The 27,432-nt window shown below is 38.9% G+C and overlaps 2 protein-coding genes across 5 annotated transcripts; one reads left to right on the top strand and one right to left on the bottom strand.

Annotated features, from left to right (window-relative positions):
- Nucleotides 1-202: 202 nt before the first annotated feature.
- On the top strand, nt 203-22,108 carry LOC122651435 (U-box domain-containing protein 33-like). Its single transcript, XM_043844814.1, has 7 exons — nt 203-760; nt 1,260-1,378; nt 4,233-4,342; nt 18,655-19,192; nt 19,593-20,144; nt 20,588-21,310; nt 21,512-22,108. Exons 1-7 carry the CDS (start codon nt 460-462, stop codon nt 21,692-21,694), a joined length of 2,526 nt encoding a protein of 841 aa, XP_043700749.1. The 5' UTR covers nt 203-459; the 3' UTR covers nt 21,695-22,108.
- A 1,461-nt stretch (nt 22,109-23,569) lies between these two features.
- LOC122651436 (clathrin interactor 1-like) lies at nt 23,570-25,126 on the bottom strand. 4 transcript variants are annotated; one of them, XM_043844815.1, is made up of 4 exons: nt 24,872-25,126; nt 24,614-24,763; nt 24,337-24,498; nt 23,570-24,219 (listed from the first exon to the last, which is right to left on the bottom strand). In XM_043844815.1, exons 1-4 carry the CDS (start codon nt 25,048-25,050, stop codon nt 23,730-23,732), a joined length of 981 nt encoding a protein of 326 aa, XP_043700750.1. In that variant the 5' UTR covers nt 25,051-25,126; the 3' UTR covers nt 23,570-23,729. The 4 variants fall into 4 exon arrangements, with proteins under 4 accessions (XP_043700750.1, XP_043700751.1, XP_043700752.1 ...); XM_043844816.1 differs by having other exon boundaries at nt 24,614-24,736; XM_043844817.1 differs by lacking the exon at nt 24,337-24,498.
- Between the last annotated feature and the right edge of the window lie 2,306 nt (nt 25,127-27,432).

Here is a 27,432-nt window from a genome sequence, read left to right as displayed (position 1 = left end):
CTGTTATTAATTATTGAATGACATCTCAGATTCTCAGTAGCTTACCATTTGAGATTAAACCCCCACAAAAAAAAATTTAGAACATCAATGGAGGAATGATATGATTTTCGTTGACGGGAAAAGTTTTCCTCTACCGTGGTAACTGGTGAAGGAAAACTGCCTCCTTTGTTGACCTACTCCCTAATTGGAGAATTGGAGAATTGACCACCACTATGATGGATCAGGGATGTCATAAGAAGATGCCCTTGTTGGCACTATCTCAATAGTTTTATTCCGGCGCCGAAAGTGATGGAGAATCTCGTGGATGAGGGAAATTCTAGGCCTTTCATTGTTTATTACAAGTATTAATATTAGTCCAGAGTCCCAGAATCCAAAACAAAATTGAGAGAAATAGAGAGAGCTCAGACGGGAAGAATTGAATCGACGGAGGCATCAGTTTGTGGGGCGTCGGACTGGAAGATGGAGCTGCTGACACCCACCCCTCCTCCCCAACTCGCCGGAGCTTACTTCTCCGGCTTCTATTCTCCGACTACTTCCCTTTCCTCACTCGAGCCTCCTTGCGATCTTCATCATGATCACGATCATGCTATGACTCCACGACTGCCGGAATTTAAGGAAGAAGTTGGTGACACAGTCACAGTTGCAGTTGGGAAGGTTGAGAAAACATTGCCTTTGCTTCATTTCTGTTTTCGGAGGTTTGGATGCCGAGAGATCGTTCTTCTTCATGTCCATCAACCTTCTCCCACCATTCCTACCCTCTGTAAGTTCTTCTTCTTCTTCTTTCCTCTCTTGTTTTTTTTCCCCCAATTTAAATTTTTTTTTACTGTGACATGTTTCTTTTCGGTGTGCGATGGGTTTTCTTCTCCAACTCTGGAGTGAAATGGGTTGCTGTGACATAGGCTTTTAGTTTTTTGATTGCTCTGAATTCTCTGAAATGATTTTGTTGATTTCCCTTTTATCATTCCCTTTCGAGGGTTCATCTAATTTCTCCTTGTTCTTTCTCTGATATTTGATTACCCATCTCCAAAGCTTCCTCGAGAACTTGACCTGTATATTCCACTTCCTTTTCACGTTGCTTGTGTCTAATTCGTTCTGAACTATTGTGTTGTTATACTTTCGAATACCCCTTGTAGGTTTTCACTCTCGGGCGTATATCAGACTTGTATTCTTCCTTCCCCTCAGTATTTGCTTCATGATCGAGTAATTTTCACTCATTTTAGTGGCAATTTGACAATAGTTTCTTCTTTTGTTACCTATAGTAGGAAAACTGCCTGCCAGTCAAGCAAACGAGGAAATGGTGTCTGCGCATCGGAAAGAGGAGATGGAACAGACAAGAAAACTTCTATTCAATTACTTGACCGTTTGCCGGAAAGCCCAGGTATTCTTCTCTCTCTGATAACTTGTCTTTCCCCTTTTATTTGTAGTTTGGGAGATGTTAAATTTGACATAATATCCGTAATGGGAGTCTCTTTACGCATCCTTGGATATTTATAAAGCAAACTTATACTCTCAGTTAATCTTTTTGTCTCCACCTATGATAACAATCTTTCCATCTGCCTGCTGAGTTTGAGAAGAAGAAATTTTAGGGAGTTTAGCCTGCTGAGTTTGAGAAGAAGAAATTTTAGGGAGTTTAGTCTCACATGAGTATTACTAACAATTAGTCTCAGGTCCATCCCAATCAACTGCCCTGCTGTTTGAATGATGTGATGGCACTCCCAATGGACGAAGGAGGTCTTTTGAGTGTAAAGAGAGGCCATAGTTGACTAGTGCAATGGATCATTTGCTTGTTACATTGGTGGGTGGACAATAGTCCCTCTCTCTCTCATGAGTTAAACGAAGGATTCCATTTCCCTGATCAGTGTCGGGATTGAGCGCCAAACTTGTTGTCAGCAACCTTGTTCTCAGGCAAGTGTATGCATCTGATGTGTATAATCTACCCCAAATACACAAGACTACCAGATCAATGACCCTCTTGATCGGTGTAAACCGACCACCAAAATTTGCAAATAACATATTTTCCTGGCGCATCAGGTAAAATTGCAATAGTAGAAGACAATAAACATAATTAGATACTGAAAACTGACTGCTGATTCATGGTTGCTTAATATTCAGTACCTATTTGTGTCCAAGAGAATAAATTCTCTGGTTTCACAGTGATCCCAGATTCTGATTCTATGCAGGGAATAATTAAACAATGACATATCTGAGCATTCTAAGCATATAAAAGTGGGTCCTGATAAGTTTAATGAAGGTTAGTGAATTTCTATTGTTGTCAACAGTGCCACATCAACTGACACGGGTAGGTCCATGTGATGGAGAACACCAGACCCATCTCATGTGTTTGTGTTCATGTGGTTGAAACATAGTTGCAAAATATGGGAAGGAAAAGCAACAAGAACAATAAACAAAAACATAACTATTGGGGAAAAAAATGTAAATATAAAATGTGATTAATTTGAACAGAGAAGCATCATAGTATTACTAGTACTAATCTGTCAAACAACATGGAAGTAATCCAAGAGTTATAGCATACAAACTACAGAGTATATTTACCAAAATTGACAAAAAAGAGGACAACCACAAGCTGTTGGCTACTTGGAATTTAATAGAACCACACTTGTGTATGGTCGAATATGGGTTCAAGTTTTTCTTCCATAGTTCTCCTGTTGAAGATGTGTTGAGAGCCTCTATTTATAGATTTTTGCTAAGCTTTGGGCAAGGAGTTGCTAATTAAAGGTAGAACCGTAGAACAGTGGAATTATAAACCATAATAGACCTAGGTTTTGAAACCAATAGCTAAAATTGGAGTTTTTCTTTTCATTTTGTTTTAAGGGTCAATTAGAAAATGTTTTTATGTTGGTGGATGCTTGACCCCCGATGGTGGGTGATTTCTACTTGAAACGGAATGATTTATAGCTCTTCAGAAATGGTTTGTTTGATCAATGTGGGTCCAACTGCAATGTGGTGGAGGGCCGGTTAGGAGAAGAGAGGAACTAGGGAGAAATCAGAGTTGCAGGGGGTAAAGAGAGAAAAGAGAAGACACACGCACAGCCACTTTTTGCACAACCCAACAACTTCAACTTGCAAACGCTCAATTCTTCATAACTTCTAAATCTGTGTTCTCCTATGAGTTCAATGAATAAATAGAAAATAGTGTTGCATAGGAATAGAAACAACCCAAAAAGGAAACTACCAAAATAGACTATAGCTAAAGAAAGGAAACTACCTAAGAAGCTCCTATGTAATCTACCCATTTCAAATAAAAATAAACTAAAATAAATATTGCAGCCTAAGTGAACTACCAGCCCTTTCCAGACCAGAAAATCGGTTTAGGACCAGTCTTTGGTTTGGGCCTCCAAAGTGGGTCATATCGGTCCAGCCAGGCTAAAGCAACTGCATCAGATCAATTTAAAAAAAATAGGTATTCTGGAAAAATTCAAGTTTTATAAAGCTCAATGTTTTGATAATTTCGCAAATACTTGCTAACCATAGAAAGAATTACGTTTAATAAAGTTGGAATGTTTTGGTAATTTTCCAAAAGTTTAGGAATTCTGGAATTTTCTTTTCCTGGTGGAGGGGGTTGGCGGAGGTGCTTGGGGGGGGGGGGGGGCTAAGGATAATTTGGAGAAATTGAAGAAGTAACCTGTTTTCATCAAAACTAATAATTTCACCATTTAAATCCCTGAAAAGAAAAGCTTGTTTCATCACTTGTGGAATTTAATCCCTGCTTGCTTGATGTCAAGCCAACCATGAAAAAAATGAGGGTCTACGATCATTTTCTGCAATTACAACATTTTGTGCTTTTGGGAGTCTCTTGGTAACTGACTGACTGACAGTGAATATAAATGCACAATACTCCTTTCAAATGCCAAAGGGCTTTAGGTAATAATTCACTATCATTTTATCTAAGATTGATTAACAATAAGACTGATCAAGGAATTAGAAGGTGCAGACAAATTGGTTGGAAATATTTAGTGAGTGCCTAATTGAATCTGGGATGAGACACGGAGAGAGTTACACTTGAACAGAATCTTTCTCCATGTACATCTTGGCAGCCACTTAAAGGTGATGGAGGGGTGAAATTGATCTATTCTGAAGGTGCATGGACCTGCTCCTGTCCCTTCTGGATAAAACTTGGACCTCTTTGGTTCATCATCATTCAAGTGCTTATGCTGGCTCCTGGTTGTTGGGATGTTTACTGAGTTAACTCATATGAAGCTGCCACTTTTCAGGTGAAAGCAAGAGTCATCACCATTGAAGCTACACAAGTTAAGAAAGGCATTGTAGATCTGGTCAACATACACAATATCAGGAAGCTTGTGATGGGGGCACCGCCGGCTAAGTAAGTGTTCTCATCTGGATCTAACTTGGTTGAAAAGCAAATGATCTTTTGTCTTATCTTGGCTCTCTTGCTTTTTTATTTGGCTCTTGGTCCAGTAATATTGTAAATAACTTTTGACTGATTTGTAAGTGTTCTCATCTGGATCTAACTTGGTTGAAAAGCAAATGATCTTTTGTCTTATCTTGGCTCTCTTGCTTTTTTATTTGGCTCTTGGTCCAGCAATATTGTAAATAACTTTTGACTGATATGCTGAAATCCTGCAAAATCAGAACATGACATATTTATTTTTTCCTACATAAAGGTTGAATCTCTAGTTTCCAGCTAAGAGACTCTTGATTTTCAAAAGTAAGTATTCAATGTGAATTGCCTGAGTTGGTAAGGGCCTGTATTGTTAAATGATAGGCTTGAGGTTCAAAATTAAGGTTAAGTAATGGATAATTGGCCTGGGCATTTAAAATGCAGCTCCATTTCGGTCCAATTGAATCCCGATCTTTGACTTGACACGTGACTTTGATGCTGCGAAGCTGTATCATGTAGATAGAGGTGGGGATGGTAGGATATGGTTATGTAGCTTCTTTTTTTTTTATATATGGAGAAAGAAATTTCAGAGGGATTATTCCCAATAAATTAAATAGGACCAGCTACCAGATGTGGTATGTAGGTTTTTCATGAGGGACGATGAAGTTTCATTGAGAAACAATGAGAGAAAAGAGATGGAGCTGTGGAGGGATCTGTCTTTTGAACATCCCCAACCAACCCAAACACCCCCCCCCCCAAAAAAAAAAAAAAAAGAGGAAAAAGAAGAACGACCTACACATTCTTCTGTTCCCTTTTGCTCTGTCCTATCTATTATTGGCTATTTATGTTATTAGATCGTTATTATTAATTTTTCAAATTGTTGCTTGGAATGACATCAATGGTTCATTTTTTTCCCATCAAAGTCAGTAAATCAATGGATATCCCTAATCCCTAATGTATTAGCTGAACAGAAAAATAATCTATATTTATTTTTAGTCTCATTTTTCTTTGTGACCTCTAATTTTTTTTAAATCAACAGTTGTACTAAGATAAATTTCGATTTTCAATTCTTGGGTTGATCATCATACAACTCATAAACATAGCCTTATCCCAAGTTCCCAACTAAATGGGGTTTGCCACATGGATCCTTGCTCTCCAATCAGTTCTATTCAAAGTCATATGCAGTACAAGGCCTAAGCTATGCATGCCTTTTCTCACCACTTCTCCTATGGTTAATTTAGGCCTGCCCCTGGCTCTTTTAGTACCTTCAATCTGAATCGAATTGATCATCATACCATTCCTGTTATTTTCTCATTTTTCTCTCCCTTATGGGTTCTTCCTTTCCCACCTACCTCCCTAATTTAGTTTTACCCCTCTCTGCTCTATCCATGCGTTTAGAGGTCGGAGTGGTCAGAGTAACCCCAACTTGTGTACTGAACCTATCCAACCAGTTGCAAACTTCAATGTAGGAATATCATATTACGGGAACACAATAATTGCAACTTTGAGCGTGAAAAAGAAAGTTCCAGGCATGTCTCCACGAGTGGGAAGAGTTGGTTGGCTGTATGTGTCTCCACCATAGTTATCAAGGCGGGAAGGCAGCCATTGTGTTTTAGAAGGTCAAAAATCAAGGCGACACCGACATGGCGGCAAGGCACCCAAAGCGTCCAAGGCGACCAAGGAGCCTGGACGCCATGGGTGACGCCTTGATAATTATGGTCTCCACATGGTTCTCTGGGGATGAATAGTGATGCAGGACAATCTTGGATCAGGCCGACCCAACTGATGTACAACATTGGACCGACCCAAACCCAGTTGAACCGGGTCCAGTTTGAGTGTTTGGATCTAGTAGGATTTTAGGAAGTTTATTTTATTTGGGAAATTATTATGTAATCTTTTATTTTAAGGTAGTCATTAGACATATAGGGAAATTTCCAATTTGAGTTTTATGGGTTTCTATTTTAGTTAGTATGGTTTTAGTAAGTAATTAGGAGTCTTTATTTTAGGGATTTACATTTTTCTTGTCTTTATTTAAGATTGTATTCAGCCACGTTTTGGAATTAATGAATGCAAGAATGAATTGAAAAGAAAGTTTGTGCGTGTATGCACACCCCCCCCTCTTCTTCTTCTCACGACTTCTTCTCCCCCCCCCCCCCCCTGATTTCTCCTCAGATTTCCCCTCTTCTATTCTGTTCCGCATTATCTGGTATCAGAGCCGAAGGATCCCATCTTCTTCCTTTGCATGTGATCTATTTCCCCCATTCTATTCTTCTCCCTCCCTTGTCTTTCCTATTTCCTCTTTTCTGTTACAGTTCTGCAGTACAGTGAAAAAAAAAATAAAAATACCATCGATTCCCACTGCACCCGCCAGCCCCTTTCTCCTACCCTCTATTTCCCCACCTTCTTCCCGCTGTGAAGCACCCATCCATTCGATTCCCACAAAAAAAAAAAACCTCTCTGTTGAGAACAGAGAAGCCGAACCAATACCCAGGCAATCACCTCGATTCCCACTGCCTTCCCTTTCCCTAGAACCAATCGTACAATACCCCTTCCCTTTAGGGTTCCACCATCAAAAAAAGGAGAAAAAAAAAACTCCCATTTCAGAGCCTCCCATTGCTGCACATTACTGCAGCAACCCATCGACCCATTGACATCCACTGATATCCCAACCCCCCCACCTCTCATTTCCCCTTCTACCTTGCTGAAACACTGAAATACACATTAAAAAAAAAAAAAATTCCCTGCAATTCCCACCGACAAACCCCCAATCCCATCTTTTTCGTTTCCATTACCAAAACCCCCAACCCCCTTCTTGGTTCCGCTATAACCCAAAAAAAATAATAATAATAAAAAAAGAGAGAAGAAGAGAAGAGAAAGTGAGAGGCAGAGAACTCCACCGATCTTCCCTTTCTCCGCATCGTCCCCTGCGAAGTCGCATAGATCATTCACGCTGCTCATCTCCAGAACACGCAGCATCTCTTTCGCTGCTTTCCTCTAGCTCGACTACATGGCAGACTCCGCTTCGGAGTGGAACTCCAGCCGCTGGTTGTCCATTGGAAGAAGACAGCCTCAACACGTCTTCCTTTTCTTTTGATAGAACCTCATGTCTTCCACTCCAAGATTCCCACGATAAGTTCCTCTTTTTAACCCTCATTTTTTCATATTACCCCCACCCTCTCACGTCCTACTTTAAGTCGTACCTTTTTCTTGTTTTCCAGAATTGCCAGCTTCTTTCTCTCTCATCTCCTTTTCTCCTTTAATTTTAGTACTTTCCAAGTTTACCCCTCCCCAGCCCCACCAATCACTTCTACACCACATTTTTTTCTTCTCTCTAGTTGAATTTTCATAATTACAAATCCACCATCCATTTAGCAATTTCAGTTTAATTACAATTCTGCCACCGTCCTTATAACCTTCATTGTATTTACAATTGGCATCAATGTTCTCCAAACCACCACCGAACCAAATTCTTTTAGTTACAATCCACCAGCTGCTCTATCCTATAACTGTGAAAGCGTTGCATCAAGTGTTTTCTCTTCATGGATTTGTTGAAAAGATCAAGATCTTTCAGTAGTCTGCTATTGTTTGTCAAGCTTTTGTCCAGTATCAGTCACTCCTGAGTGCCGTTTCAGCAAGGAATATTCTTCAAGGTCGTAATATTTATGATGATTGTTGTACACTAAATATTCAATTTTCATGCCTAAGTGAGTTACAATTGAACTACAATACTGAATGGTCATGGGATTTCATGAACAAATCAACACAGGATGAAGAGCTCTTGAGACTTGAACGGCTGGATCGTTTGATTGGAGAGGTCTTGAATAACCTTCCAGTTACCCATGAAATGCAAATGGCTGCCCCGCCTGCTAATAGGACAGTTCCTGAAGAGCCTGACGTTGAAGCAACGTTAATTGAGAATGAAGAAGTTTCAGTAATTTCTGTCTTCAAGGAAGATCCAGCCCGCGAAGTTCCTGTTACCGACACTCATGTGGAAAACGTCGAAAGCAATATGGTCGCATTAGTGGACAATGAGGTCGAGACCAAGGAACTTGGCCCTTTAACAACTATGATGATCTTGACCAGCCAAGAGGATCCTAAGGAGCTTGAGATTGAAACTATGGAGGTCAAGAACACAATGGAAGGCGACACATATGGCCCTATGGATACGTCCGACGACGTTAAGGTTGGGCACGTAGAATTCGTCATCCCCTTGAAGTACTTTGAGGAGTGTCGTCCTTGTCTTTACGATTACATCCGTACGTTCACCCCATCCAAGTTGTTGATGGTGGATGTTGATCGAGTGGTGTTGATCCTCTCCTTTTTTAAAACTCGTGGTCGAGTTTTTCTCAACATCGGGAGAGTTGATGCAGGACAATCTTGGACCGGGCCGACCCAACTGATGTACAACATTGGACCGACCCAAACCCAGTTGAACCGGGTCCAGTTCGAGTGTTTGGATCTAGTAGGATTTTAGGAAGTTTATTTTATTTGGAAAATTATTATGTAATCTTTTATTTTAAGGTAGTCATTAGACAAATAGGGAAATTTCCAATTTGAGTTTTATGGGTTTCTATTTTAGTTAGTATGGTTTTAGTAAGTAATTAGGAGTCTTTATTTTAGGGATTTACATTTTTCTTGTCTTTATTTAAGATTGTATTCAGCCACGTTTTGGAATTAATGAATGCAAGAATGAATTGAAAAGAAAGTTTGTGCGTGTGTGCACACTCCCCCCTCTGATTTCTTCTCAGATTTCCCCTCTTCTATTCTGTCCCCCATTAAATAGTTTAAAGGCAGGATGATTGAATTCCAAGAGCTTAAAGGGGGAAGGAAGAAGAGATCAGAGTTGTGCCCACACAAGACATCTTTTGGGATTGGAGTTTATATTAATAGATAGCTTTTAGGGAGTAGTGTATGAAATTATGACAGCTTCCGTTATATGGATTTGTAGTTTGGGGTTGTGGGAAGTCAAAGTTTGCTTTTTGTTACTGGGGCAGTTGGTTAATTAATTATGAGGTATTTCATGGATTCTTTATCCAGGCTTATTTTAGTTTGACTTTTTATAGCCCCTTCTGGACTGATAACTACTCTGGGAGGGGTTTTACCTTTAGTCAACTTCTGTTTAGTGGTTTTACATAGTGTGGACAAGGAACTATAGTCTTATAGTCGTCTTAAGGCTTCAACCGGGCAGCAACTATATAGAGCATGTTCCACCTTGAATTTAGTGTAGCTTCTCAAGTTTGGGATTGATTGTTTAAGGTATCCCTCTTCTCTTTTATCTTCTACATCTTCTTTTTCTTCCTTTCACTTTCTGTTCTCTTAAACCTGTTTATGGTCCTTAAGGTACGGACAAACTTGGATTTTTAGCTGTGTAGAAAACCGAGAAATAATTCAAAGAAAGTAAAGAAACAGAGTTGAACTGCTGATGCTGTACTTGTTGGTTATTTCGCCTTTGGAACACATTTTGCATCAGTGGAGCACTATTAGTCCAGCCACTACAACCTCCTTTGCTTTTCTATTTGGCGCACAAGTAATAAAGGATTCCCCTCTAGAGAACCTGTTATTGTTATGGGTTCTAGGGTTAGGCATCTGTAGTTGACTTGCCGCTCAAATAACCAGCCTCTCAACTTCCTTCACTGTCCATATCTTGTAAGAATACTATGTCTTGTATAGGCCTATCTTCAATTAACCTTGCTATTCTCTTTGCCTTTGATGCCAACAAATTATTTTGAGATGACAAATGATGAAATTCCGCTGCATACTTCCTTGCAGTATTATTTCCTTGCCGACAATTTGGATACCAAGTAAACTGTGGTCATAGTCTTGACGAAGGTACTGTTCGCTTAATTTCTCCTTCATATAAGCCCACAATCAGATTAAGCTTTTATCTTCCTCTTGAGATTGGTCTGAAGCTCATGCCACCATGCAGAGGCTCCTCTTTTTAATCTATAAGTCGCTAATTTCGCCTTCTTATGCTCAGGAGTATCCATGAGCATAATTAAAGATATGTATGATGAGGTGGTGACTAGTGTAAGAACCGTGGGGAGTCAAAGTAGTGAATTCCCAATTACAGTTGGGTTACATCAAGGGTCAGCTTTAAGCCCTTATCTGTTTGCGTTTATCATGATGAGTTAACCAAAGACATCCACGATGAGGTACCTTGGTGCATGCTTTTTGCTGATGACATTGTTATAGTGGATGAGACAAAGGCTGGGATTAATGCCAAACTGGAGTTATGGAGATCAACCTTATAATCAAAAGGTCTAAAAATAAGTAGAACGAAGACAAAATATATGGTATGTAACTTTTGGCAACACCGGGGACGGAGAATGAGGGGGTGAAAGTTGATGGAATGGAGATTCCGCAAAGTAGCCATTTTAGGTATCTAGGATCGATTATTAGTATGGAAGGTGATATAGAAGATGATGTCTCACAGAGGATTAGAGTAGGGTGGATGAAGTGGAGAGGGGCAACCAGAGTGTTATATGATCGATGGATCCCTTTAAAACTTAAAGGAAAGTTTTACAAGACAGTCATAAGACTGTCTATGATGTATGGTGCGAAGTGTTGGGCAGCTAAGAAGTGTCATATAGATAAGCTAAGCGTAAAGGAGATGAGGATGTTGTGATGGATGAGTGGCAAAACCAGGAAGGATAAGGTAAGGAATGACCATATAAGAGATGGTTTGAGAGTTGCCTGATTCAAGATAAGCTTTGAGAAAGTCATTTGAGGTGGTATGGCCATGTCCATCGTAGGCCTTCGGACACCCCAGTTCGGAGGAGTGACTTGATTCAGATTGAAGGTACTAAAAGAACTAGGGACATGCCTAAAATGACCCTAGGAGAAGCGGTGAGGAAAGATATGCATAGTTTAGGTCTTGTCTCTAGTATGACGTCGAATAGAGTTGATTGGAGGGGAAGGATCCGTGTAGCCGACCCGAGCTAGTTTGTGTTTTTTACTTTTGTTACGATGTTGTGCTTCTTTTCTTCTTCTTTGTTTTAACATTGTGTCAAAGGATCCATGTAACCGACCCCATTTAGTTGGGATAAGGTTAAGTTGTTGTTGTATGCTCAGGAGTATCCATGAACTAAAGTCAACCAGTCAAAAAAGTCTTCAATGGTGAGTGTACCATTGAAGTGGCAGATCAATCTTCAATTCTTCATTCTAAAGTCATTATCTTTGTTCCTGCCATCCGATTCCTTCTTCGAAATACTCTTCTACATCATAACCAAAACTGCTATCACTCTTAGGCACGTCTCCTTGCACTTATAGCGTGTGGCCTAACCTAATTGAGGTTAATGGCCTGCTGTACATGTGTACTATTATTGATGAGCTTTAAGAACTCGGTTTCGGTACAGGTTTTGCCCTGGCCAAAAACCGAGTTGGGGTAAACTTTTTTTTTTTGAACTTGATGGCTGGTTTCGGTGGGTTTTAGACTTATTTTGGGGCTGAAACTTGGTACTCAGCCTATTTTAGGCCATTTAAACACAATGGCACTATCAGATTCTGCAAAGACAAAGTCCAAATAGGAGTTTAACTTCGGACCCTAGGTTGGTAGGCGACGATGTACTAATAAGCCCTATTCTACACATAATTTAGTAATTGAATGCAATCAAATCATACAATTAATATAAAACAACTTAAATAAACATTACAAATGTAAAAGTGTACAATACATCAATCTTAACATATTACATCTATCATCCCATGCCATATTGCTGAATCAAGTATTCAACTCCATATCATGCCACAAAGTGTTCCCATGTCATAGTCCTGTTGTAGTGTTGCACATAGGTTGCCACACAACTCATGTAAGTATGGTCATCAACATATTCCAAGTTCCCTATCCTAGGGTATAGAAGAGGCGGTTGCGATGAGGCGTGAGATTCACTGCTGCTGTCACCAGGCTGATTTAAGGAAAAATTGGTTTACCTTAAAAATATCTTCAAATGTGAGCTGATTTCTCACAAATCTTGCAAATTTGTAGATTTTGTAACCTCTTCCCTGTCTCCGGCAAGTTCTCTGTTGAAATCATAGGCAAAAATGACCTAAAACTGAGTTCCACACCACACACGCACACACACACACACACACACACAAACTTCTCTGCCGAGACAGTCGAGAACTGGAAGGCTTAAAGGGTGGTTTGGGTCAAAATCTCGGTTGAACCGAAATCTCGACCGAGTTGGGGTATTTCTGAGTTTTGACCTCCATCTCGTCTTGCCGAATAAAAAAAGTGAGTTTTTACCGAGATCTCGGTGAGTTCTTGTACCATGGTTATAGACAAGTGTTGTCTTTCGATGTTCCCGATCATCTTCTACTGTTTCTCTTATCCATAGTTGCTGGTTACTGTGATCCGATATGGTTCTATACATCTGTTGGTTGAACCGTGGGTTAGAGAGAGGGAAGAAAATAATAGAATTGATTGATTTAATGAGAGAAAGACCCCCTCTATTTATAATAGAGGGGAAGTTACAACTTATATAAGCTATGCGATGTGGGACTAAACCCACACAGCCAACTAAACACTTAATAACATAAAATACCCCCAAAAGGACCAGAATACCCCCACGGTATTCTGGAGTACATTATTCTAACACTCCCCCTCAAGCTGGATTGTACAAATAATAAAGAAGGAAGATCCAGCTTGGACTAAAAGAAAAAAACTCTCTCCATAACAATGCTAACACTCCCCCTCAAGTTGGCGCATACAAGGTACTAATGCCCAACTTGAATGAAAAATGGGAAAAATAAGTTGTAGCAGAATCCAGCTCCAAAAGGAATGCAACTCCCAAATAGACCTTCAAGAACTTGAAAACAAAATAGACCTTCAAACTTGGGCAGACTTAATCAATTGTCACCAATCTTCAACAATTGTCCAGGGATGAATCTCTGACTGATAATCTTGAAGGTAAGTAACTAGGGCAGCAAGCAGATGAGTCAGGCAGCAATAAAGATCAAGCAGAGGAAACAACCAAACTGTAGGATCTCATATGGGCAGGCAATAACCAAACATCTTCAAAACTTTAACACCAGCCTCCCCCTTACGGCAAACGTAACCCAATAACAAGGTAGATACTTATTGGCAATGGTGAAACCTCTGACCTTCTATGTTTTGGCACCAAGTGTCCTTGCATGTTCTGCTCTCTCCAATGGCTGCAGGTATACTGTATATAATCCCCCCTCACGTATAGTGCACGTGGACATAAGAGAGATTAGGTTAGAGATAGGGCCAAACATAACATTCCAGAATGGTTCAATGGCTGCCAAGTGTAATGGAAAAAGAAGAAATGGTAAAGAAGAGAATACCATTAACTTCCAAGGGTGTTATGGGTAATGCCAAAGGTATGTTGTGGGAGGTGATGAAAGAAAAACAGCAGTGGGATAATGGAGTAGGATTAACTTGGGTAACATAGAAAGCTCCAACCATCTTCCATCAATCAACCAAACACTTTAAATGGAAACCCCTGCAGGGGAGAAACTCCTAACTCTAATATTCAGATCTGATTCGAAGTAAGGAAATGCTCCAATTGTCAAGGCTTGATCAATCTTCAAACAGGGAGGAGCAATTGTGCAAAAGATTCCATGGTAGAAACTCCCACATGCTAGACAGTACTAAGAAGATATCCGGACAGCAATGAATGGAAGTAGCCTCAACAAAACTGGATCAGATCTGAATCAGTAACAATGCTAGTATTCAAGCTCCAAAGTATGCTGGATTTGAACCAGAGAAGCTTCACATAACTGAATAAGTGCGTAGGTGCAATCAAAAAATCGTGGAACACTAGTGTAATCCCAAATAGGCTGATCTCCAGGGTAGCAGATTCGAGTCTTCAATAATAAAAGAAATTCGATCTCCAATAAAAGGAAACTCAGTCATAATCATAAGGCAGCAGGATTCCACATGAAGGCAGCAGTAACACATCAACCAGTCATGCTTATAGAAGCCAATCAATAACACCAGCCAGGTAGGTAGTGAAGCTCAAAAATAACCAGACACATCCATAGGCAGTTGAAGCAGCCAGCCATAGAGTAATAAGTAAGTGAAATAGGTTGTAAATTGAAGAAACCAAGCCAACAGAATGAACCGTAATTTTTTCCAAAAATAACTGATGAATGATGCTGAAATATGGGTTGAATATTCCTCTGATATGTATAAGACTCTCCTCAAAATATGAGCTTGATAGGAAAACCCTAACCCTAAAATCGATTGTTGTCAAGGTTTTAGAAAACCCTGAAAGTGAGATCGATTTAGGGAAAGGGGGCTGTAATTGCTGATGTAGACATGTGATAGATGCTGACCAAGGCTGCTAGAATGGAACCTCCAAGATGAACAATCAATCTCCAGTAAGAGTGAGATCTGATCGTCAAAGGGGATAGACTCCAAAAAATCGCAGAAGTAGAGCAGGGCAGCATTACAGCGCTACACCAGCATAAAGGACCTTTTTCAAGCCTTGAATTGATGAAGGAGAGTTCTCTTTTAATGTTAGAACCACCTTCAAAGCACTCGAACAACAACAAACATCCCTAACCCAAATCGATTTTATTAGGGTTTTGGAAAACCTTGAAAAGAAGAGATCGATTGGGGTAGGGGTCTTCAAAAAACTTGAATAGGTGCAATATTGAGGTCGATTGGTCCTTGAAGTGGGAGTAATCAGCCCTCAAAAAACTAGCAAAAACTTAAACCTGAAAGTCAGGGTTTTTGGCAGGTAACTAAATTAGCAGGGTTTTTTGCTGTAGAAACAAATCCAACCATTAGAAATGGTCCAAATTTAGGTCAATTAGGGCTTGGATTAGGTGGGAAATATCCTTGAAATATTGGCTGCATCTGACAAGGGAAAACCCCAAAATCGATTGGAGTCAAGGTTTTGAAAAACCCTGACAAGGTGAAATCGATTTGGGGATTTAGGCTGGAAAAAATAATAATTGATGGAGAGAAAGAAAAGAGGGAAGTTAGGTGTAGGAATAGGGTAACATAGGGCTGGAAAAAGACTGCATAGGGTGTTCCTCTATTAGAGGATTAGGTTTATCGAGATCTGATCTCAAAGAAGGAGGAACCCCAAAATCGCAGAAGAGGCTTCCAGCTGTTTTTTAATAAAAAACGATAGAAGAGAAAGGGGGCAGCACTAAATCATCGATATGATGTTTACCTTATTAGTGCTGCCCCTGTTTTTGGGCTGAAAAGGAGAAAAACAGGAGCAGGAAAAAACGAGAAAAGGGAGAAGAAGAGGAGAGATCGATTGGAAGGAAAGGAGGGAGAAATTAGGGTTTTTCTCTCTAACCTAGATCAGACCGGCTCTGATACCATGTTGATTGAACCGTGGGTTAGAGAGAGAGAAGACAATAATAGAATTGATTGATTTAATGAGAGAAAGACCCCGAGGGGAAGTTACAACTTATATAAGCTAGGCGATGTGGGACTAAACCCACACATCCAACTAAACACTTAATAACATAAAATACCCCCAAAAGGACAGAATACCCCCACGGTATTCTGGAGTACATTATTCTAACAACATCCTATCAATCAAAGCTTAGAAGACTCTTGCATTGAAGCCATGAAATTAGTTTTCATAGACTGCTATAGCTCCGTGTTTTTTTTTTTGCAACTCCACCAAGGCAGTCATGGGGTTGTTGCTAAAAAAATCTCCAACTTGCTGGTCATTGTTCACCATGATGGAAATTTTAACGAGATCTAGATCACTGAGATTAAAGCAGAAAAATAGAGGAATAATCCCTGCAAATGCAATAGCTGCTTTAAAATATATTAAATCAGTAAAAGACGAAGAGTGATCTGTTTGCAAATTGATACATCTCTTAATAGACCTAAACCCTACTGAACAATGATCAGAAAATCAAGGACAACATGGCATTTAATAAAAAGGAAAAGCTAATGACTAAAATATCCGTACAAAAACTCTCAGACTATGTATCATAAGTTTTCTGATGCATGTCGGAATCACGAGACCATGGCCTCTTTGGATGGGTAAAAACCTATCAAATGACACCAATATCACTTAAAGCGGAGAATTTTTTACCATTCAAAAACAACCCTGAAGAAAAGTGATCAAACTGAGCGTTTGACATAAAAGTCAGATCTGAGATCTAATGTGCCTCCTATTGTTTCTTCTGCTCTTTTATTTTCCGATCTTTTTCTTCTAGGCCTTTCTTCCATCAACATCCAATAAACCTTCTTCTAGTTTCTGCCCATTGATCTTTCTTGATTTAATATAAATATGATATAACTCAGCTCTTTGATCTTGAGCAATAATCTGGTCAATCAACCCCTTCACTTTCTGTCTTTCATCAATCATTGCCAGCATATACAACCGGTCTATCCTCCCTCTATCCTTCATCATCAAACCACCATAACAGCAACCCCATAATCTTCTCTATTCAAGTCTCAGAGACTCAGACAGCCTCGTCAATAACCAACAAGCCCCAGCCATGCCGTCTACTTGCTTTCCATCAATAACAGAACCAAACTGCAGTCCATCAAACCCTACTCCCTTATATCCTAGCATGTTCCTACCATTCTGATGTAAATAAGTCACTTGGAGGGCTTATTTTATTGAACATAAGCTTTGGGTTGGGTATATATGTGTTGGGCTTTTGATCCCATGGGTTTATTTTTTAATTGGTCAATTTAATGGGCCTAAAATATGGGTAGAAAATAGGAAAACGGGATTTACTCCCTTGGTTTAGTTAGAGTCTTATTTTGAGTTTGTTTTCTTTATTATTTCACTTTCTTAGTCAATTTAGGTTACCTTATTAGTTTAGGATAGGGTTAGGCATTTCCTTTTTAGTGTCTAAGTCTATTTTAGAGTCTTCTATATAACTTTGTAAGGGAGGCCAGCATTGAACACGAATTTGATTAATGAAATATTGGCTTTAGCCTTTGTTAAAAAAATCCTGAGATAGGTTGGGTGAGATGCCCAGGGTGAGCTGAGATAGCCATCCCCTTCCCCAACCTCCATCGATCTCCAATCAAGCTCCAATCAAGTTTCAATTCTGCCATAGCCGATCTTTTGAAGAATCATATTCAGTTGCTGGAATTTCTCTGCAAGGTTCAAGATATTTTCAAACAAGTAAGTCTGAAATTGAAATTCTGCAATATTCTTCTTCTCTTCTAGAAGGTCACATACAAGGTGATTTTTGTGAGAATTCTTCCTAGCCAAATCTAACCGTTAGAACCTGCTGAAATTTTGATCGAATCTTCCTCAAACCCTAAGAAAGACTTGATTCAAATTTCATTACCATAGCCGATTGTGAAATTACCCTTTTACCGCTCAATCCTATTTCTACTAGGATTCCTCAATAATTTCAGATTTAGTCATCTGATTTAAATATAACTTTCAGCATCTCTTCTCTCCCATATAATCCACTCTCTCCTAACTTAACCTTAACATCTAACCCTAGATCCCATCAAACCCTAACCCTAGTTTCACAATTTCACATAATTTGACCTAGCTGATTTTTCCAATCCCTAGCAGATCCTGGTTATTGGTTCTAGTTGGTTTCCTACCAATCTAGAATTACATTACATTCTCCATCACTCTGACCAAACTGTAATCCTAATATTGGCTTGTAAACACTAGTTTTAGCGATTCCAGTGCTTGCTAGGATTCCTGTTGTTCCACAAACAGAAGCTGTTGCCCTATATTCTTCTATAGCCAAGTATTTTTCTAGGATCTTGGATTGGATGGTTACACTCTTTGTAGACTGGAAACTGTTGTGAAACCCTAGGTCTACATTGAATTGGAGTCAGCTTTGTTTGTTGGCTTTACTTCTCATTAGTAAGTTATGGAGATTGTGAAATGTCATAATGTTAGAGACAAAATATCTATTTTAGACTCTGGAATGGCAGGACATCGATAATATATGGTGAGAATCCAATATAGTGATGAAACATTTGAACTTCCTTTTCTACACAAAATTTAAAATGGGTAAACAGCTGTACTATTTGGTGATTAGGTCATATACTCAAAATAAATTTGATTTTATTTTTGTCTTGTTTGTAAAAGGTTGTAAGATGTCTTCAGTTCAGCCTACCTAGCTGCTTTCACACAAGGAAAAAGGGACGAGGGTTCTAAATAATATCCAATTACATATTCTAAACCTCCCCCACCCCCAAAAAAAATAAATAAATAAATAAAAGAAAAAAACTAGCTTGATTCTTTTGGGTTTTCTTTTCTTTCCCCCCCTAAGGATGTTTGTAATTGTAAATTGATTAGACTGTAAGCCCTGTGCTACATCATTCTTTTGGCATATGGACAATTCTAATGAATGCAATACAGTTGCATGAAGGTGAAGAAGACCTCAAGCAAAGCAAACTTTGCAGCCAAAAATGCTCCTCCATTCTGCGAGATATGGTTTGTCTACAAAGGGAAACATGTCTGGACGAGGGACGCTTCTGAAGGCCTGACTATTCTCCCTTCAGTTATCAGTCCATCTGATACAGTAATTTCTGAAAGACTAAGAGCTAGTTCATCATGTAATCTTATGGGTGAGCACATATCCAATCATACATGTCTTCAGACAGATTCTCCCAGTAGTGGTACACTCTGCTTTGGGGTCAGAAACCAGGTCCATACAGTATCAGATAAAGTAGAAGTCGCTTTATCTACAAGTGGGTCCTGTTCCACCAATCAGTTTGATTCTTTGCCTGCTGAAAGGCTGTTACCAGCAGAGTCTGACTCAAAGGTAGAGGAAGAAAGTTTATGTAATCAGCTTAAGGAGATGATGACACTAGCTGAGACATCAAGGAATGAAGCATTTACAGAGCTTGTGAAGTGCAAAAATTTGGAAGCAGAAGTTTTTGAAGCTATCAACAAGGTAGAAATGAACCTGATTTCCTTGCTTTGTATTCAGTTTTTTCTGCAAATTCCATGATTACAACTTCAAATTTCTTGGGAACATTCTTTGGAGGAAAATTATTAGTAGAACTTCATTGTATTTTCTTTTTCCTAGACTTGGGTTCTTTTTTTTTGTTTTGTGCGGGGTGGGGGGGGGGGGGTTGGGTGGAGAGGAGGTTGGTTTACAAAAATTTGTCAGTGAATGATAATACATAGAAAATCAGAAACTGAATATCTCATTGCAATATTTCAAAAGAAACTTCGATGATTTTTTGAAACATTTAGAAATTTTGCGAAATATCATTAGGTTCCAAAATAATGGTCACACTTTGGTTAAGTATATTCGCCCCTGTTAAGATCTCCTTCCTTGCTGCTTCCAGGTCAAAGTGTTTGATTCTTCCCTTGCACGTGAAATTAAGCTTCGAGAGGAAGTCGAGGACATACTCAGAATTACTAGACAACAACAAGAAAAGCTCTTGGAACAAAGAGAAGAAGTTACTAGATACCTCCAGGAGATGATGAGAAACGTAGCTGTACTTGACATTCATCTTCGGGACTCGACTCGTCGGCATGAAGAAGCTGCTGGAGAGTTGGGATTAATCCAAGCATTCCTTGCAACTATCTGGGATGAAAGGGAGAAGCTACAAGAGCAAAAAGCAGAAGCCGTGTCTCAGCTGGAACAGTGGAGAGGTCGTGGACATGCTGAAGTACCTAACTGTGATGGGTCCATACGCTATGTCAATGAATCTTCTCAGTTCACAGAGTTTTCTTTGTCAGAACTGCAGACTGCAACATGCAACTTTTCAGAGTGCTTTAAGATTGGTGAGGGAGGATATGGATGTGTTTACAAGGGAGAGATTTTTAACCGAAGTGTTGCTATAAAGAAGTTGCATCCATATAGCATGCAAGGTCGATCAGAGTTTCAACAAGAGGTAAACCTCTCTCTCTCAAGCAAATATACTAAGTTGGCATTCAGTGGACTAGGAAATAACACATTCTCTCCTGTCTTCTCTGTGGCCAAGATAGTATGCAGTTATTTGGGTCAATCATTTGACAGATACCATATTGGTTACAGTGAATTAACCAAATTTCATTTCTTTAAAACCTTCTTCCTCAACCATTCACCATAATTTTTCTTGCAGTCTAAAACACTGTGATGATAAAATGATCAATTTGACTTTCCAGCATATGTTCAGTGTCTACTACATATGGGTTTATGGTTCTTCTGTCCTGATCCAGTACTCTCCCCGAGTATATTGACTAGAATCAAGAATATGATGGGCAATAAGATTATCTAGGGATGCTTATTCAATTGGATATCAAAATGCCCATGGTTGCATCATGTGTCTTAAATATCGTGTCTTCATGCTTGCAGGTTCTAGTTCTCAGCAAACTACAACATCCTAATTTAGTTAATTTGATTGGTGCATGCCCAGAAGCTTGGTCCCTGGTTTATGAGTATTTGCCAAATGGGAGCCTCCAAGATCATCTCTGCCGAAGATGCAACACTCCTCCCTTAACGTGGAAGACCCGGACACGGATTGCTGCCAAAATTTCAAGTGCCCTCCTCTTTTTACACTCCTCAAAACCGAAAAAAATCATCCATGGGGATCTGAAACCTGAAAATATCCTTCTTGATTCAGATTTTAACTGCAAAATTGGAGATTTTGGGATTTGCAGGCTTGTCCCTGAGGAAAGTGTTGATTTTCCAAGTTTCCGCCGGAATACTGAACCAAAGAGCGCATTTCTGTATACAGATCCAGAATTGCAGCGGAATGGAAATCTGACACCGAAGTCTGACATTTACTCCTTTGGGATCATTATTCTACAGCTACTCACTGGTAGGCCTCCAGTGGGACTGACCAATGAGGTGCATCGGGCTATGTTGTGTGGGAAGCTGACATCGATTTTGGACATGTCCGCTGGAGAATGGCCTACATCTGTGGTAATACGATTGGCTGATGTGGGCTTACAGTGTTGTGAACTGAACAGTCGGGATAGACCAGAGCTGACACCAGCTATGGTTAGGGAGCTTGACCAGTTACATGTTGCCGAAGAGCTACCTGTGCCTTCTTACTTCTTGTGTCCGATTCTTTGGGTAAGTGGATAATGACTTTTTTCATGTCTCAAGACTGGGACCAAGATTTCATGGGTTTGGTATAGTAACTAATGTACAATACCAGTGAAAAAATCATGGTCTCAAAGCCCAAAAAGTGAAAGGATCTCACTTTGCAGAAGCAAATGTGTCGTGTTATTCCTATTGTTGGTTAGTGCTCACACAGCAACCTTGTGCTTGCAGGAGATAATGCACGATCCTCATGTGGCAGCTGATGGCTTTACCTATGAAGGCGAGGCCATTCGAGGATGGTTGGAAGATGGAAATGATACTTCTCCAATGACCAATTTAAAGATGAGCCACTCGCATCTTACTCCAAACCATGCACTTCGGCATGCCATTCAGGACTGGCTTTCTCAATCTTAAAACCCTGTATCTGCACGTGGGCATCTACCACATTGTGCATTTATGAGCTAGGATGTATGTTTCATTTTGTGTATGTATGTATGTATGTATGTCATGAAAAGCAGGATGTGGGAAAGTGGGATGGAGAATGATACTCCCAAAAACTCAAGTAGGATAAGATGTTAGGAAATAGCTCAGTTCGGGAACACCTTTGTTTTAGCCATCAGTCCCTATGTGTGACTTGTGGAGGTAACCTGGATGTGATCTCCTGATGGCTGCCCTCTCAATGGTATGCTTCTTTAGGTACTAGGTTGTCTGTATTTTGTAAAGTGCCCTTATTATTTTCCCGAGGATAAGTGGTATCGGGTGAATTTGTTGTCCTGATGTTTTGAGTTCTCAACCAATTTGACCATAAATAGAACAGAGCTCTTGTATAGTTGTTCTCTGAGCGGAATGATAATGTGACTTGATTTTTCAGAATGAACATCTGTAATTTACGCAATATACTGCACATTGTCATGTCAATTTGAATCATGGGTTAAGAGAGAACATGTAATCGGGAAAACTCGACATAGATGATGGTGTCCCAGTGTTTCCTATGACTTGCTGCTAGAGACTTGTGGTGTCAAACTAAATTTGGGAATTTTCTGAGATAATGAAATCAAAAGGTAAATCTGAGAATCTGATTTGGGGGGAATGGGTGACATTAAAGGAGCAGTGAGATGTGCAGCCTTCTGGGAATAAGAAAGATCTGAGTATCATTACTCATAGTTGTGAGAGAGACTCGTCCCTTGTCATTACCTAAAACAATGACGGGATCTTGTGAGGAACACCAACAGACAATACCACATCTGGTTCCGGCCTGTGGCGAAGAAAGACCTAAAGAAAATACTTTTAAGCTGGACTGGATCACCACTATTTTTATTGGATATTTAGTCTCTTGATTGCAATATCAAGAGTAGTAGGTTACTTTTGGCGCAAAATGCAGGCTTAGAATTAAGTTAAATTTGCAGGTAAAAAATCTTTGTAAAAGATTAAGATTTTGTTTGAAAAATTCCCGTTTTACAGAGTTTTTAGCTGATAACAAACATAGCCTAGAAGTTAAAAGAAGAATAAGTAAAAAAATGTTAAATAATCTAAACAGTAACATATAGTCACAGTTTTTGTCAATGGATCACACATGTTCTTCATGTGCCTGTAACGCTTGCATGGTGGGGGAACTAACGGTTATATAAGAATGTTAAGTAGGCTGTATCTATATTTTATCATGCAACACCAATTTCTAAATTTATATCATAAAAAAAAAAAAAATTAAAAATTTTGTATTTTAGTTTTGTTTAGACGTGCTAAGGGCTGCTTTATCATTCCTTTCACCCCTTTATCGGGCTGTGCATCCAGCTATGTGTTCCACGCACATTCCTGATACTCGGAGTTGCCATGCCCACCATCTGTTCGGAGTTGGGACTTGGTAGAATTTGCCCTTAAGGGGAAGATGTACAAATCCTTGTAAGTCTTCACATTAGGTTATTCATATCCGATGTGGAATCATTGCTTTTGCGGATTACTCCTCACTGAATATTTGGGATTACTCCACACCTTAATGTGAACATTTGAGATTACTCCACACCTAGATCTTTTGATGGGTGTAGATCATTTCAGTGCTTAGAAATCATCTTTAGATAATTTCCCAAGTAACCAAACCACCAATGGATATGGAACGATTGAAGTTAAGACACCAATTAAAGTCTTTTACCAGTCTAATGAAAAGTCAATACAATTACTCAGTTTGGTATTCAAGATTGATCAATTGATTTTTGCTCACATGTTATCCATGAAAGATATTGGTTCTGATTCTTCTTCTTGTAATCAAATGTACATTAAGACACTCATGCATACATTATCTCTTTTTCTCGTAAAGAAAAAATCAGACTCAACATGAAGCAACTCACTGATTCAAACCCATGTTTATTAACTCGCAGACAAGGTGTCCATCCCACTTGACTGGTTTCAGACGCTCTTGATAGGACTCAAAACACCCTTGCAAGAGTTTGTTCCCTTAAGTAGTAGTTAGGGAAGTGGTAAACTGGAGTTCAGAATTGATGAATGGATGATCTTCTTCAATTGAAAATCCCACATTGACTTCATCTTTCTGATTATCCAAAAGAGATATTGACTCTCTTTTGCAGTCCCATTCATGGAGTTCTGGAGTAATTTCCTCCATTGGGGCCTTATTTTCTTTAAGACTTTTGTCAATCTGCTTCTTTATCATCTCATTCTTCTGACCTTCATCAGAACAATCCAAGGAGAATTGATTATTGTCCTCAAGATCATTAGATTCTGAATGATTCCTCTCATACATTTTCATGGAAGAGTTTCTGAAACTCGTTGCTTCAGTTGATGAAGACCGGTGACTGAAGCTGCCAAACCCTTCAATGCCACGAGTTAGTTTGCGAGCTCGGTCCCTCTCTTCTTTGAGGAGTTGGCTCTTTTCCAGCAGCTTCAACACCCTCTCGGATTTCTTCCTGACAGTGAGGCCCCAATTGAATCTGCACAGTGCACATACACCATACAATCAGGACAATATATTGAGTCTGAAGTCTGAACCACAGAGGAAAAAACAGAGAATTTTCAGATTACAGAATACAGAGTGAGTAAAGACAGACCCTCTCTCATCAATATATTGAAAGCTCTCCATCTCCTGAATTACATCTTTATCAGTCTGAAACTCCTCTGCGACACTCTCCGGTCCGTGGGTCAGAAGGTGTTCCAGTAAGATCAAAGCCTTGTAGGAAACTCTCCAATTTTTTCTGTCAAATCTAGACAGTCTGGAAATAATAATAAAAAAAAGAAACAAAAAAATATGAATTTTGAGAAGAATAGGAAGTAGTCCATGGAAGGACAGAGATCCTTAAAAAGTTGAGAAATAATCCAGAAACAAACCTTTTGTGCAGAATATCAACAATTCTCCAGTAATCATCAACTTCAAAAGCAGCCCTCGATATCAAACCCATGGTTCGTGTGTCAGGTGCCCATTGATTCTCATTTGTAGCATCTTCTGTCAATCTTTCAAACTCAACCAAAAGGATATCTCTAGATGAAACACAGACTCGAAAAACAAAAAACAACAAAAGGAAAAAAAGGAAGATTGATGATACAGATAAACAACTATCTATCTACATCAGGAGAAGAAGAACTTACAGTTGTGCAGGGGTACAATCGGTCAAAGCCAATCGTGCCATCTTGATCTTCTCTCTGAGGAAGAAAGAAGCCTGCTTCTTGAACTCATGGAAGAAAGGGGTACCCATGTTAGTGGTGTTGTTGTTGTTGCTGGTGATGGTGGGGTTGGGGGTTGTTGTTCTGGTTCCAAGGATCGACATGTTTAAGGTTCACTGTTATAGAAAGAACGAATTTTGACAACTTCTGTTTGGCGTAAGCAAGAACCACAACTACTCCTGTGGGGAAGAGAGAGAGAGGAAGAACAAGCAGAAAACAATGGGTGATGGATGTGTAAGGTAAACAGAAAAAAGGACAAGATTTGAGGAAGGTGAAGATTTGAATTTTCGAAGGATAGTTTCAAAAATCAAAACTTTAGCTGTAACCTTTACATTCATCAACATGAGGTGGGGACACTAGTTTCAGGGTTTTAAAATCCGTATCAGTTCAGTCGATTTGGGCTGATCTGGTTCGGGATTGGAATCATCAGACTGATTCTGTACAAAAATTAGGGCTGCGTTTGATATGTATTCTAAATTTATTTCGCATTCTTGGATGATAAAAATAGCAAAATCGATTTAAAACGCATACCAAAGACAACTAGGGCTTTAGCCGTTCAGGGGGATGGGGTGTTTTTTGCCGGTTCCCATCTATTCTGAACTGATCTGGGACCCATTCTAATTAGCTTGATTTAAAAGGTCTTTTTCGTCCATGAATCTTCCTGTAACCTTCCACATACAATGAGAGTCAAATTCAATTTTTTTTCTTCTTCTCAGCTTTCCCAGTCTCTTTCTCTTGTTTTTTGGCAAAAGACTTGAGACTTTTTGAATTATAAAAAATTAACCCTCGCTTGAGTCTTTCTTACTCCATTATGATATATATATATATTGGTAAAAATACTTCATTATGATTATGATATTACTTCTATAATGTTGCAGTTGCCTAATACAACGTGCAATTCGTTGACTTTGACTAATGTAGACAAATTCAATATAATATTTTAAAAACAATTTTTATAGAATAATTAATTTATTTATGGAAAAAAGAAAATCACGATGCCAGAGTGCAGATTCTAACATGCATCTTCTCACATAATGAGATGTAGGGTTTACGAGTTGATCCTCTTTCTCTCATGTTTTGCCTCATATGGGTCCAAATGGATGATACCATTCTCTACATTGCCATTAGGGTGTTGTGCACATTCCTTCCCATATTAACAATGTGGGAAAACCTCTCCCTTTATATATTTATTTAAATTTCTTCACTTGATCTAGACTAGATGCATGTTCTTTGGTTACCACTTAGAGTAAAATCCTTCCATTTTTGAATTTCCAAATAACACTTGTACGTTGTAAGGTGGAACTTTACCATAGATGGCAAATTTTATTCAATCTCTATCTATATGTTTTGTTATAAATTCTCCCATGAAATGCTTCCTTTTTATATCCCTCAATGAAACAAACTTTCACTTAATTTTCTCCCCAAAAAATTCTAAAATGCCCATTTTATTCTTCAATAACACTTGCCTAGAAAATATTTACCCAAAAAAAAAAAAACACTTGCCTAGATCATCCCTTCAATCCTAATTGTGTATTGAAATAAATTAATTGTGTATTACATGATTATTAAAATTATATTAGTCATCTAATGATTATATTGAATTTTAATACCCAAAGGGTCATGCTCAATCTCAACAAAGTATATTATTAAAAAAAAAATAAAAATCTCAACTAAGTATGTGTTATATTTTTGTGATACTGTTCATACATTTTTTTAGTATGTCTAATAATTAGATATCAATTTACTACAAGTACACATGATGATAATTTCTGGGGCTTTTATGGCATGTAACTCCAAAGAAAGGTATTGTAAGGTCATGAGATGTGTCTCTTCATCTTTGTATAGATTTCAAATTGATATTTATATTGTTAGGTTAATAATTATGTATTATTGAGATGACCTAACTACATATTGCATAATTGCACATCGCCACCCTCAGTCTTAACAAGTTGTGATATTTATGCATGTAACTCCATTCCCCTTTTTCTATTGTATTTTTTAATTATTTATCAATTTACTCTAATTACATAAACGGAAAAGTAAAGAGCCACATTCCACACAAGTGCCTCTGCGGTTAATAATCTATGCATTTTAAATTACCAAGGGAATGTTTACCGAAAAAATAAAAAACCATCAAGGGAGAAGGCGAAGTGAAAGCTTGATTCATTCAGAAAATTAAAAAAGAAGTGTTTGAGAGTTTTTAGGTAAATACAAGTGAAGTTTTTGGAAGAGATATGACTTCCTTATCAAGTCATTCACCCCATCACTTTATTTGTTGGGATATCCATGCATAAGGTAGAAAAAATAGTCCCACATTGGATATGAAAGGGGATGTGAGTGGGTTAATAGGTATTTTGACACCATCTTCTTAACGGTTAGCTTTTGAGGATGAGATCCAAGTCCCTAACAAGTGGTATCAGAGTCAGGGTGTGAAAATTCTCATTTGACCGAGGGTTCTCGGGGTTTGTTCTCAGGCTCCACATGTT

This window comes from Telopea speciosissima, chromosome 2 (genome assembly GCF_018873765.1).
Source record: "Telopea speciosissima isolate NSW1024214 ecotype Mountain lineage chromosome 2, Tspe_v1, whole genome shotgun sequence".
NCBI classification, from domain to species: Eukaryota; Viridiplantae; Streptophyta; class Magnoliopsida; order Proteales; family Proteaceae; genus Telopea; species Telopea speciosissima.
Note: the sequence above shows the minus strand (reverse complement) of the source record. Positions and strands in the feature narration are given on the sequence as shown.

Excerpts from the sequence above, each read along its gene's own strand:
- LOC122651436 (XM_043844815.1), bottom strand. The coding sequence starts at position 25,050 with ATGTCGATCCTTGGAACCAGAACAACAACCCCCAACCCCACCATCACC. Across the intron at positions 24,499-24,613 it reads GTTGATATTCTGCACAAAAG|ACTGTCTAGATTTGACAGAA; the intron begins GTTTGTTTCTGG and ends TATTATTTCCAG. Across the intron at positions 24,220-24,336 it reads CAATATATTGATGAGAGAGG|ATTCAATTGGGGCCTCACTG; the intron begins GTCTGTCTTTAC and ends TGCACTGTGCAG.
- LOC122651435 (XM_043844814.1), top strand. The coding sequence starts at position 460 with ATGGAGCTGCTGACACCCACCCCTCCTCCCCAACTCGCCGGAGCTTAC. Across the intron at positions 761-1,259 it reads TCCCACCATTCCTACCCTCT|TAGGAAAACTGCCTGCCAGT; the intron begins GTAAGTTCTTCT and ends TGTTACCTATAG. Across the intron at positions 20,145-20,587 it reads GATCAGAGTTTCAACAAGAG|GTTCTAGTTCTCAGCAAACT; the intron begins GTAAACCTCTCT and ends TCATGCTTGCAG.